We start from the raw sequence: 13,855 nt of genomic DNA on the forward strand, positions 1-13,855 counted from the left end.
GGGTGACACAAGAATGGGAGCAGGAACGACACACTAATAGGTAATCTCATGGACCGGTTACACAGGGGAAAACGCCCAAACCACAAAAGCGCAACAAAACATGACACTAACATAGATGTCTGGGTAGAGGGGCTACGTTATACACAATATCAAAGAGCGTCATGCCTCAGCTAATTGGGCTCATCATGTGTGGGGATGCTGCTGGCTGGCTTCATGCTAAAGCCACCCTTAATCTAAAAGTTTGATCGTACTCATACTTTAAAAAAACAGAACAAAGCCTTGCTGCCTGTCTACTGGATGAGCAACCGGAAAGCCTGAATCACAAACTGTTTCATCCTAAATGCGAAGCTATACCTGGCTGAAATGGGGCTGTCCTTCAAGGTCTGGACTCTGCAGGAGGACTTGGACCAAAACTCCCATTATCTTGTTTTTTTTTATCCATATCAAGCAGAGAGAAACTATTTTTGCTGAGTACAGTATTTAAAGTATTTGGACAGCTTTATATATAGATTATATTTAGGTGTTAATGCATTACAGTCTTTTCATATGTTTAGAACTGTAGTATTTGAGAAATTGCGAAAACATGTCGTATGGTAGTAATAATAGAAGTGATCCTACGTTGCGGTTTTTCGATTATCACGGCCATGTCTGGTCTACATTATCCGCAATATTCAAAGGATTACTGTACACAACATTTGTGATATCTGGAGAAACACTGCCAGCTTTTAGTCTCCAGGTCAAATCATTACAGCAATGGTTAATGTTTGTTAACTGAAGTTCATCCAGAATGAATGGAAGCCTTCTCATTTTATGCAATTTTACGCTTCCAATGTTTTTGCTTTGGTAAACAGCTTGTCTGTTCTCGCATGACTGTGGTGGTGTACACAGAACATGGTCCATTATTTCGTACTTAACCTAAATAAGTATGGTAAGGTGTCTGTTTTACCACCTCATCTAACAAGCTAATGCTGTGGTGCCTTAAAAGACTAACCTATGGTTGTTTGAACAGTCTCAAGCTCCACTTTTTTCAGTTCCTGCAGTTTTTGTCCTCTTCACATCTTTCTAAGTAAGGCACCCCTCATCCCATTCCCAACTCAAGCAACCTATCTGACAGCCGTATTTATATTAACTCTAACAGGATAAAATAAGCATTATATCAGAATACTGAGGAAACAAATATTCTACTGAAAAACGGTAAGAAGACAGTGTCCAAAAAAATCATTCTGTCTCCTAAAGCTTGCAGTAGTACACTAACAACTCTAATAAAAACCTTCTAGTGTTGCCTTGGTTTAAGAGGAAAGAGCAGTAAAATAAACAGGTATGAAGATTGTTACTTGCTGTGGGCCGGCCACTTCTGAAGAACAGAAAACAGACTGCAACTAGAACAAGATTCTGGATACATGTATTTTTTTACCGGATGATTAAAAGTCGCGGCCTGGTCGAGCGAGAGGTTAGCGTGTTGGCATCACAGCTCTGGGGTCCTGGGTTCAAATCCAGGTCGCTCCACCTGTGTGGAGTTTGCTTGTTCTCTCCGGCCCTGCGTGGGTTTCCTCCAAGTACTCCGGTTTCCTAATCAGGATTTAGCAGTCTGGCTGAATCATTAAAGCCTTGATTGCATTATTTTCTGCTCAAAGCAGATGAAATCTGAGGATATAGTACTTAATATATGTAACAAATTATGGCACTAATGGTGCTTACAAATGGGCTGTAAAATATTGCCTCAAAATAAAACCACAGACTTCACAAAATTTAGACAAAGGCATGTCTGCAATACAATTTGTCAGGGTTAGTTGGTTTTGTTATGCTGTTTTTTTCCTTGTGTGTCCTCTCCCAGTGATTGGCCATTGTGTTCACCTGGCAATCTCTCATTGTGTATTAAGTTTGTCCTATTTTGAAATGTGACCTTTCTCATTGGTGGTTTCCCTCTCGCAGACATTGATGAGTGCCGTCTTAACAATGGTGGTTGTGACCATGTTTGTCGGAACACAGTAGGCAGCTTTGAGTGCAGCTGCAAGAAAGGCTACAAGCTGCTGACCAATGAGAGGACATGTCAAGGTAGGTCTACTTTTGCTCATTGGTTTGTATAGTTCCATCAATGAGACTGACACATGATCATTTATTCCTAGCCCTCCTAGATCAAACATTTTTTTTTAGTCTTGATCAACACTCCACTGTCACCCCATAGGGGTGCTTTACTGAATTCATTAAGTTAAATTTAACCTGAGCCACAGCATGTAGTACTTTTAGCTGTTTAATGATTCAAAAAAGCCTTAAACGTTGTTTTAATCCCATTTTGCTGTTGGCCAGCGAGCCAGACTGAGTAACTGAAAGTAGTGTAGGCAAATAAAGGCCTTTTCGCACACAACACCCTCACCTATGTAGTGTCATTGTTATTGTGGCTAGTTCCCAGCAGTTTACCTGTTTTTGCCGAAAAAAATCAATCATTTTATCAGAACAATGGTTGATACATGTAGGGAATTGCTCTAACACGAACACTGTCCCTAAATGCTTTGACTAATTTTCTTCCAAAGAGGAAAGTTTCAAAAAGGTGAAATGGACCAGCCGGTGAGTCTTTTGTTGTTTGATCAAAACATTTTATCGGAGACCACCTTAACCCAGTGACAAATGGCGTGTACCCATTGAAGAGTTGTTGACAATGACATTGGAATAAAAACATGGCTTTCGTTGTAACCATCGTCAAAAGTGCACCAGTAAAAAAAAAAATCTTGGAAGTTTTCTAATGTTTCGCCTTTGTTTGATATTTTCAGATTAGAAAATATTTGTAAGACATCATATTGAAAGTCTCATCTCATCTCATTTTTTGAACCCCTTTATCCTCACTAGGGTCACGTGGGGTGCTGGAGCCTATCCCAGCTAACTACGGGAGGGAGACACCCTGAATTGGTGGCCAGCCAATCGCAGGGCACAAGGAGACGGACAACCATTTACGCTCACACTCATACCTATGAGCAATTCAGATTTTTCAAACAGCATACCCTTGATGTTTTTGGGATGTGGGAGGAAACCGGATAACCTGGAGAAAACTCATGCAAGCCTGTAGAGAACATGCAAACTCCACACAGTGAGGACCGACCTAGGATCGAACCCAAGGCCCCAGAACTGTGATACATTTATTGCCCATTTTCAATGATTATATAGCTTCAGTCTTCATAATTGATTTTTTAATACCTTTTGACAAGATTGAATCATTTACTTTGTGCAGAAAACAGTGACAATGGGACTGTAGTCATTCTTTTCACACCAAAATAAAACACCGGACATGCGTTCTGAGATGTAAAAAACACTTTCTTGTGTGTTTGTAAATGACTTCAAATATATGCATATGATAATTATTGCATGTCACAGAAAATGACTACAGTAATACCTTGTACACCTCATACAAGTGTCTTAACTACGAGAAATTTGAAGTAAGAGGAAAAATCAGAGCAAATTTTTGCCCTGAGATACGAGACGGAATCTACAAGGATTTGAAAGTAAAGCAAGCATCTGAGAAAGGTGAGACTTCCACGCCAACAGAAACCTTCAAAACAAGTCGTGACTGGTTCGATAACTTTAAAAAACGAACCGGGGATTCACTCGGTTGTGAGGCACGGGGAAGCAGCTAGTTCCGACTCGAAAGCCGCAGCGGAATACATTAACACCTTTGCCTCCTCCCCTGTACACGCAGCCGTTAGCAGCTAACGGTTAGCTGCTACGTCTGTCTCGAAGGTAAGAACTCCATACAGTATTGTACACAATAATGGCACATTTTATTGCAGATCATAACCACTAGATAGATATTTGATACTTTGTGAGTGTTGGTGGTGAATTAGAACAATTAAAAACATGTTTTTCTATTGTAATATCCTTTTTTTCAGAGGGTGGGAACGGATTAGTTATTTAGTATGGGAAAAATTTATTATAATATGAGTAAATATACATACGAGCTTGTTCCCGCAATGCATTAATCTCGTATCTCAAGGTATTACTGTGTTTAGTTGCTGAATAATCCATCATAATTGACCATCACGTCAGATTCATTTTTTTGTAAACTCGCATTCTAGCTTTGCATGTTTGCACAAACTGATGTGCGATCTCAAAGTACTTCATACAGACATAAAATTTCATTCGATTCACTTTCATGCACAACCATAAATGTTTTGGAATAGTCAAACTGTAACATTTAAACTCATGTTCCAGTAACATAGATTAGTGTCTAAATTGGATATTTACATATTGCATTTTAAAATGAATATTGTTTATACCTTTTTGTGCTTTTATGGAGCTCATACAACAGACAAAACAACACCCGTGTGGTGCCTACAGGTTCTAGAAATTGAGGTTGTGACCCTAAAACCTCTCATTGTCGGATAAATCCAGCCACCTCAAGCACATCTGGTAGATGACAAGCAGGCTAGAAGTACTGAGATGACTGTTGTCTCACGCGGAGTTGAAAAACACAGGACAGCAATTCTTTAATCTTTTACTCATGTGGTCAATCGCTATGCTGCCTGGTTCATATCAGTGTCTTGGGTTTGTTTTCCAGCGTAAACAGATAAACATCATATGTGTGAAAAGAAAGCAATATTTTGCTCTGTGTGCTTCCGCAACTCTCTTGTCTTTTCAATCGTATTTTTGTTCTTTTATTTGGCAGCTTTGCAAAGATCAGCAAGAAAAGACAAAAGAAGTGTTGAGTTCAATGACGGTGATAACCAAAACTATTTTAAAAATGAACCTTTTTTACATTGACTTATTAGTAAGCTATCACCACACTGGTTACATTTACATGGACATATCTATTCAGATTTAAAAAAAAACCCTGATCAGAATGAAATTGGTTTATGTACACAACAATTTCGGGATATTCTGTCCTGGTCAAGCCAGTGCCGATGAATATTTTATTCCGAATAAAATGGATGGTTTATGTTGATACACAATCCAAATGGTGCTCATGAAAACGTTTTTCTAAATTTTGCAACAAACCCTATTAACTGCGCATGTCTGTGATGTCAGTATATGCACATTTCTGTTATTACCAGAACCTAGTTGATGGAGACCAGGCGAAAGACATGGCAGGCACAAGATTGAAGTGGTCTGCTATGCATGTATAAACACGTTTCTGGAGATTTTAAAATATCTTCAAATTGTTGAAAAAAAGACTTGAAGAAAAACGGGAAAAAATGCACTAATGTTTACTGGAAAGATGAATGCAGTAATGTTTTGTTCACAGTAATTGCTATAACTATTGCAACATACTATTTAGGCCCTAAATTTTAGGGTATATTTGGTCAATCTGCTTATGTCAAAACAATTGTATCAAGATCTTTAGTGTTCATAAAAACAGTGCAATCATTCCTTCATTTTCTGAAACGCTTGTCTTCTCAAGTGTCGTGGGGGTGCTGGAGCCTATCCCAGCTAACTATAGGCACCAGTCAGGGGACACCCTGAATTCATGGCCAGTCAATTGCAGGGCAAAAATCAGTGCATATGACCATGATTTCAATCCAAACTCCGATCAGACTAACAAAAATTAATTTTGTTCATGTAAGTGCAACCATTAAAACTCAGAAACAGTTCAACAACCTTCCTACCTAACAGATTAAACGTTAAATTTAACATTAACTTCTTGGGGCAGCCCAGTTGGCGAGTGGTTAGCATGTCAGCCTCACAGTTCTGTGATCGAGGGTTAGATACTAGATCCGGACCTTCCGGTGCTAACATGCAGGGTAGGCTGGTTGAAGACTCTTAATTGCCCGCAGGAATAAGTGTGAGTAGACCTGGGCGATAAAATCCTAACGATAATTATCGTCAGATAATTTTTGGGAACAATAATAATAAAACCTTTGGATAAAATTCGATAGCTGTAATCGGCTGGCCACTGATTCAGGGTGTCTGCCGCCTGTGGCCTGGAGTCAGCTGGGAAATTTCTCCAAGTTTTATTATTCATTACTTTTCATGAGGGAGTAGTGAGGGAGTGTTCTTATCTTCATTGCACACCAGAACAGCAAAAATGCTTTTTAAAATCATATTTTATATTTTATTTTATTTTAAAGTAAGGTAACTTCAAATTTTGCAACAGAAAAGGGAGCCATCAGGCCAGGTTTAAACATTGACTGTGACCTGCCCTGCACTAAGTCGATGCTGAGGCCTCAAATCCACTTAAAGAGCCGTTTAGTGTATCTCCGGGGTGTTGAGATGTGTAAATGGAATTCTAAAGTTATCTTGGTTTAAACAGTCACGGTGCTACCTAGTTGTCAGTGGACCATGGCCCATATATCAGGATGGGGCATGTCTGCTGAACCACTGCCAGCATTCCTTTAACTTCAACGCCTCCTGTGTTTCGCCTTCTGCTTTTCCCTTCTAATTCATCCGAGGGCAGTCTGGGACACGTTCTGCCATTTCTCTACACAGGACGTACGCAAGGGCGAACTTACCTAAAATCACAGATATCCCCTTTTAAAAAAATAATGATCATAACAATGATAATGATTGTTGTTTATATTTGATTCATTAACTTCACAATTTAACAAGTTTTAGTTTTTAGTCACACAAAAGGAACCATGGGGTTGACGCATTCTGTTGCCTGCCCACATCCCGCATACTTCACCTGAGCTAAGGGTTGTGGGAGTCCCAGATGTCTTACACAGCAGCATAAATTATATAATGACAAGTTGTTCACCGCCATCCCTAATTGCATCACCTGATGCAGTCAGCACTTCTAAAACCCACCAGACTGTGCTGTTATAAGTATACAGAATGCAAATTGATATATACCGTATTTTCACGCCTATAAAGCGCGCATAAAAGTAAAAAAAAGTCAAAAAAAATCTCCAAAATAGACAGGGCGCCTTATAATGCAGAGCGCCCTTTGTGAGCGCCGCCAGGCGGCGCCGAGCGGGAGCGCTCGCGGGGGCGCCGAGCGGCTGGCGATAGCGCTGGCTACCGGAAGCAGCTTCTTTCCGGGTTCCGGTGCGCAGTGACTGCTGGGAAATATAGTTCTTCCTTGCTACACCCACATGCTAAAAACATGTTTTAAAAAGGCAACGGAAGCAAAACTGAGTTCGGTTGTACTTTATTTAGACATTTTACAATTTACTCAAGTCATCATCACCTTTAAATCCCTCAAACTCCTCATCTTCTGTGTCAGAATTAAACAATTGCCCGAACGAGCCTTCCAAATAGCCGGGTCCAGCGGCTGTAATTCTTTGGTCAAGCCTCCGGGAATGACGGCAAGCTCTGAGTTATTATATATAATATATATACATAGTTCACAGTCTAGCTTTGAATGCTCTGTTGACGCCAACATTTAGCGGCAGGATTTCGTTTGTAAATACAGCCGAAATGACGGCCAGCACCAAATTAGTGTGGTTGCTGGCCGTCATTTCGGCTATATTTACAAAAGAAATCCTGCCGCTAAATGTTGGCGTCAACAGAGCATTCAAAGCTAGACTGTGAACTATGTATATATATATATATATTATATATAATAACTAGGAGCTTGCCGTCTTTCCCGGAGGCTTAAGAACTACAACCGCGGAACCCAGCGTTTTGGAAGACTCATTTGGGCAATTGTTTGATTCGGACACAGAAAATGAGGACTTTGATGGATTTGTGGGTGATGATGACGTGAGTAAGTTGTAAAATATCCAAATAAAGCACTGCCGAACTCAGTTTTGCTTCCGTTGCCTTTTTAAAGCGTGTTTTTAGCGTGTGCGTGTAGCGTCCAAGAACTATATTTCCCAGCAGTCACTGCGCACCGGAACCCGGAAATAATCTGCTTCCGGTAGCCAGCGCTATTGCGTTTCGATGTTAATCCAAATATAATATATATGCGTCTAATGAAATGGTGCGTACTTTGTGTGTCTAAAATAAAGAAATAGCACTCGTTACTGACACTGCGGCGTGAAAAACGATGCGCTAAATAGGCGTGAAAATACGGTATATATATAATACAAAGATGAACAAGAGCACAAACTGTCTCCTATGCCCGTATCTCAAATTTGTATCGTATATCAAGGCCAAAAATTTGCTCGGAATTTTCCTTGTATCTCAAATTTCTCGTATGTTAGGACACTCGTATCTCAAGGTATTACTGAGTGGTTAGCGCGTCGGCCTCAAAGTTCTGGGGTCGAGACTTCAATCCCAGGTTGGTCTTCACTTTGTGGAGTTGGCATGTTCTCCCCTGGCAGTTTTCCCCCACAACCCAAAAACATTCAGGGTCGGCTGCTTGGACATTATAAATTGCCCCTAGATATGAGTTTGAGCATGAATGGTTCCCCGTTTCCTTGTGCCCTGCGATTGACTGGCCACCAATTCAGGGTGTCCCCTACCTGGTGCCGGAAGTCAGCCCCTAACCGGAGCACCAGCAGAAAACCCATGCAATCCCAGACAGAACATGCAAACTCCACACAGGAGTGTGTGAGGCCAGCGTGCTAACCACTCAGCCGCCGGGCCGCCCAGTTTATATATAATATATGCAACTTATAGTCCCCTATTCAATTTTGCGTGTCTGTGTAGAATCTGAAACCCTCTTTTGAGAATACCAAAACAAGTTATTATCTGCTTCAAATCACTGGGAACAACTTGGGAAAGCAAGGTCCATAAAGACATGTTTGGATTAGTTTGAAATCCAAATATCTTAACACAATGTGCAAGTTAGGTGTTCTGACATCACGAATGAGTGCCAGCTCGTGTTGTACAATAAATAGAACAGTCAAATCTCATTACCCAAAAAACACTTATCCATACAAAGTGAAATAATTTTGTAAAAAAATAAATATAAACACAGTATTTGATTTTTATGATGCGTAATAGTGAAGTATAATGCAAACACAGTAATCGTTCAAATTTCGGGGATAATGTAGACCAAAACTGGCCGCGATAATAAAAAAACATGAAGTAGGATCACCCCTATTAAACTACCATAATACAGGTTTACACGCTGATACAAAAATACAAGCACACAAGTACAATTATCAAAAAGTGTATTCATTAAATGTTACAGTTGTAAAGGCATATGAAAAGACTAATGTATTAATATCTAAATATAATCTATATATAAAAAAATGTAAAGACTTTAGGTACTGTACTCAGTGAAAATAGTTCTGCGCTTGACTTATTCATTCATTCATTCATCCTTCATACCGCGCATCCTCAAAAGGGTTGCAGGGTTTGCTGGAACCTAACCCAGCTGACTTTGGGCGAAAGGCAGACTACACCCTAGACTGGTCGCCAGTCAGCCGTAGGGCACACAGAGAGACAAACCACCATCCACACTCACAATCATACTGCCATCAGCGGGAATCGAGCCTGCGCCTGCCCGCACTGAAGTCAGGCAAGTGAACATCTACACCACGAGGCGGCCACTTAATTAGAAAAAAAAAAGCTTTAGTCCAAGTCCTATTCGTCAGATTCAAGAGGCTTTGGATCATCGACGGAATGTTCAGGAGGGCTCATAGGGGCAGCAGGAGTATACGAACGAAGAAAGTACTTGGGGGTCTTACCAATGTGTATTTATGGTATTCATTCAATCATTATCCAAGCTCCTTATCCTCACAAGGGTCACAGGGGTGCTAGAGCCTATCGTAGCCAACAATGGGCAGTAGGCAGGGTACACTCTGAATTGGTTGCCAGCTAATCGCAGGGCACTTAGAGACTGACAACATGCACACATATTTACCGGGGAAATTTGGAGTGTTGAATCAGCCTACCGTGCATGTTTTTGGAATGTGGGTAGAAACCGGAGTACCCGGAGAAAACCTGCACAGGCGGGGAGAACATGCAAACTCCACACAGGTGGACCGACCTGAATTTGAACCCAGGTCTCCTACTGTGAGGCCGACGTGCTAACCACTTATCCGCCGGGCCGCCTATTTTTCTTTCACATTCTTGATAAAAGAAAAAGATTGACAGGCTCTCAGAGAAGAAAGTGTACATGCACTCTACCACCTATTGTCAGTTAACTCCTGCTGTTACCACATCATTTCCAAAAGTGAAAACTCATTTCGCCATTTCAAAATGGAAAACATTGTGACTGCAGGAGAGCAATCACAGCACCATACATGGGAACAAAAGATGTTCTTTTTTTTTCTCTCTGTGTTATTGTTGTGATGCCGTCCATTGAAATGCATGATGAGCAAGACAGAGGGAGCAAAATAGGTTGGACGCTGCTTTTTGTCGTTATTGAGCAATTTAGACATTTTTAACAGTGTTTTTCTCCATCTTTTGCAGACATTGATGAGTGCTCCTTTGACCGTGCCTGCGATCATTTCTGTGTCAACTCTGCCGGAAGTTTCCAGTGCCTTTGTCATAAAGGCTATGTCATCTATGGCCTGGCGCACTGCGGAGGTGAGACGGCTACATTTTTAGTGGCGGGGTGCTGTGTAAATCAGTTGTCCATTCTATCTCGCCTCTTCAAAAGCTTAATGAAATTCTCTCAGCGGGAAGACGGCATCACAAACAGATTGATTTATTTGAGTTCATAAAAAGTGTTGGCTTGTTTCAACATTCAGCTGCATGCCTCCTAAGATCCCATATGCATGAAGGTGCCAGATGCCCAGATTGTCATTAAGTGTTCTTTTAAAAGGAGGAAGAAGGGGGGTCTTCTAATTAGATACGTCTGAGCAACTCTCAAGTCTTAAGAATTCTAAACCAACAAATCATCACATTTTGTTGACTTCCATGGTTTCAGGGTGTAAAGTCCTCCAAATCCATCTCATTAATCTTAATGTCACCACAGTAAGAATATCAACATAAAAAGTCCCTCCACACAACCACATCTAAGACATAGTATATAACTAAACACTGGCTTTGATGGACTATTCAGATTGAGCTGGTTTAAGTCTGTGCAAGTTCATTTCCAAATGGACTAAACTGAGCAAAAACAGGTGCCTGCCTGGAAGGCAGGAAATCAATCTAAGATTACGCTAACTCTTGGCAGCCAAGTAAAGCATAGGTGATTTGTGCTGTAGTTAATTGACTAAAACGTGATTTCACTAAAGTGTTAGGCTACTTCACTTCAAGGTGGAGTGTAACTTGTAAAAACGCGGTACTGCGGATTAGGTTGGTTGTTGTTGGAATAATGATTCAAACCTTTTAAATCATTATTAGTAATATTTAATTAAAAAAGGAAAAACATCTTTCAACAAATTCTGCTTACAACTTCGAAGGAGAATGCACTGTGGACTGAGACGGCGTCACATTGCATCTCCTTCGAAGTTGTAAGCAGAATTTGTTGAAAGATGTTTTTCCTTTTTTAATTAAATATTACTAATAATGATTTAAAAGGTTTGAATCATTATTCCAACAATAACCAATAGAAAAAGTGTCAAGTTCTGAATCTTGTAAGGGGCGGGGTTGCATTTTATGGGGGTTGGGGGGTAATGATCATTTTTAGGGAGGAAGTAAAAAAACAAAGACACAAGAAAGGAGGTACTTTTCACACTACTTCTCTCAACAAATAAGCAAAGTGGCAAAGAAATATCTATCGTATTTTCTGCACTATAAAGTGCAAGTAAAAGATTTCAATTTAAGCCAGCAGTGTGCCTTATAAATCCAACACAATTTATGTATGGATCAGTACAGTAATACCTTGAGATACGACCTTAATGCGTTCCGGGACCGAGCTCGTATGTCGATTTACCCTTATCTCAAATGAACGTTTACCATAGAAATGAACTAAATACAAATTAATCAGCTCCCACCCTCTGAAAAAAAAGCCAAAAAACAGGTTATTACAATGGAAAAACATTTTTATTGGTTCTAATTCACCACCTACTAACAGATTACAGTAATCCCTCGATTATCGCGGTTAATGTAGACCAGACATGGCCGCAATAAATGAAAAACCGCGAAGTAGGGTCAACCCTATTTTTAAAAAAAGTTCTGAGTCCTAGTAGCAAGCGGAGGACAGGGGAGTAGCTTCCACTTGCGAGTTTCAGCGTGGATTTTTATTTATTTTTTATTTATTTTTACTTCAGTGCTGAGTTCTAGTAGCAAGCGGAGCACATGAGGAGTGGATTCCGCTTGCGAGTTTGAGCGTGGATTTTCATCTTTTTATGAACTTACGGGAAAAAAAATCCCCAGAAAAAAATCTGTGATGAAGTGAAACTGCAAAAGTTGAAGCCGCGATATTCGAGAGACACTTGATGGACGGCAACGCGCGCGCAACATAACATACGTAAACATAAATTTAACTTAAATGAATGGTTCTGGTAGTGTTCCCCTTTTTCAGATGCTTTTGCTTAGCTTTTACATTCATCTAAATTCCGCTGGCTTTTTCGCATATTATTGACTCGGTCACGCTATCTCCCGCTAACTGTTTATCTTTTATTCACATTAAAAGAAGGCTCTCCATCTCGTTATGAATGTCACTGCGCAGCTTGGAAATTATTGTTAGTCTTTGGAATGCTTGATATCCGTAATAGCGTCCTTCTGCTTCAGGATGGTGCATATTGTTGAAAAACTCCAGCTCCATCACGCATACACCACTCATGGAACAAAATGTTCCACCCAGTGCTCGTAGAGATCTTTACACATGGGAGATGCAGCGAGAACGACAGTACGCTGAAATCATAAGCAGCCTCTCCCATCTCGTATGCTTGTATCTCAAAATTTGTCTCGTATCTCAAGGTAAATATTTGCTCGGAATTTTACTCGTATTTCAAATTCTTCCTATGTCGGGGAACTCGTATGTCAAGGGATTACTGTATTGGTTAATCGTTGTATGAAATTCCCTTTAGCACAACTCCATCTAGTTGATTTATAAAACTACTTCTAACAACTACTACTACAGCTCCATCTAGTGAATGTACAACACAATGCTCTACTACTGCTACTGCTACTACTACTGCTCCTACTACTATTGATGCTACTACTACTGCTACTACTACCACCACTACTACTGCATTTTGTAATCGGGTGTGCCTTACATTCATTCATTTTCTGAACCGCTTTATCCTCACAAGGTTTGCGCGGGGTGCTGTAGCCTATCTCAGCTTTTGAGGGAGTAGTAGTACTGTGATCCTTCTTCACTTCGTGGCTTCAACTTTCGCTGCATCGGCCAGGGCTTCGGCGGCCCGTGCAGGGAGCAACACGTTTTTGGGAAGAGAATGCCGTACAATTTTATTGAAAAACAAACTGAAAATGCCAGGCTTCACACGGATCGCATATGTGGGTATGCTGCTGGCTAGCTTCATGGAAAAGCCAGCCTTAACCAAAAAGTTCGACCATCCTCATGCTTTAAAAACATTTAAAACAGTTTTGTTTATTACAGACAATGGTGTTTTTTAAGTTGTTTTGTTACCCATGTTACCATTGTTTTGCACGGTGTTTCCCAACAAGTGTGCCGCGAGTGATGGTTAAGTATAGCGTGGGAAATTACAAATCATACATTGTAATTGTAATGTTCCGTGAGGAAAATCACAGTATTATGAGATTAAAATTGAACAATTACGAGGTTAAAATCAAGCTATTGGCTGCACGAGCTTCAACTTTTGTTGATGTTAAGTCTGTGTGAGCACAAAATTGCTCTTTGCGTAATGTTCAGAGATTGAGGTAACATTGGGAGTAAAAAAAAAACTTTACGAGATTTATGTCATTGTCCTTGTTTTTATGTTACATGAATCAGAAATTTTGTTTTTAAGGCAGTGGTCTCAAACCAGTCCTCAAAGGGCCGCAGTGGGTGCAGGTTTTCATTCCAACTCAACAAGAGGATACCTTTTGCAAGTGTAATCAGTTAATCAGTTGATTGCAGCCAGGTGCTACTTATTTTAGAAGACACCTGATTGGTTAAAATGTCGGCACTGGATCGGTTGGAACAAAAACCAGGACCCACTACGGCCCTCGGCGGAATCGG

The 13,855-nt window shown here is 40.4% G+C and overlaps 1 protein-coding gene across 4 annotated transcripts in view; it reads left to right on the top strand.

The window, feature by feature from the left end:
• The window catches only part of LOC144075441 (signal peptide, CUB and EGF-like domain-containing protein 3), a 171,405-nt gene that overhangs the window by 129,198 nt on the left and 28,352 nt on the right, over positions 1-13,855 (top strand). For all 4 annotated transcript variants that reach the window (XM_077602661.1, XM_077602483.1, XM_077602751.1 and 1 more), the window contains 2 exons: positions 1,933-2,055; positions 10,231-10,347. In XM_077602661.1, coding sequence (XP_077458787.1) covers positions 1,933-2,055; positions 10,231-10,347 — 240 coding nt within the window. The remainder of the gene's footprint in view (positions 1-1,932; positions 2,056-10,230; positions 10,348-13,855) is intronic.

This window comes from Stigmatopora argus, chromosome 1 (assembly GCF_051989625.1).
Source record: "Stigmatopora argus isolate UIUO_Sarg chromosome 1, RoL_Sarg_1.0, whole genome shotgun sequence".
Classification (NCBI taxonomy): Eukaryota; Metazoa; Chordata; class Actinopteri; order Syngnathiformes; family Syngnathidae; genus Stigmatopora; species Stigmatopora argus.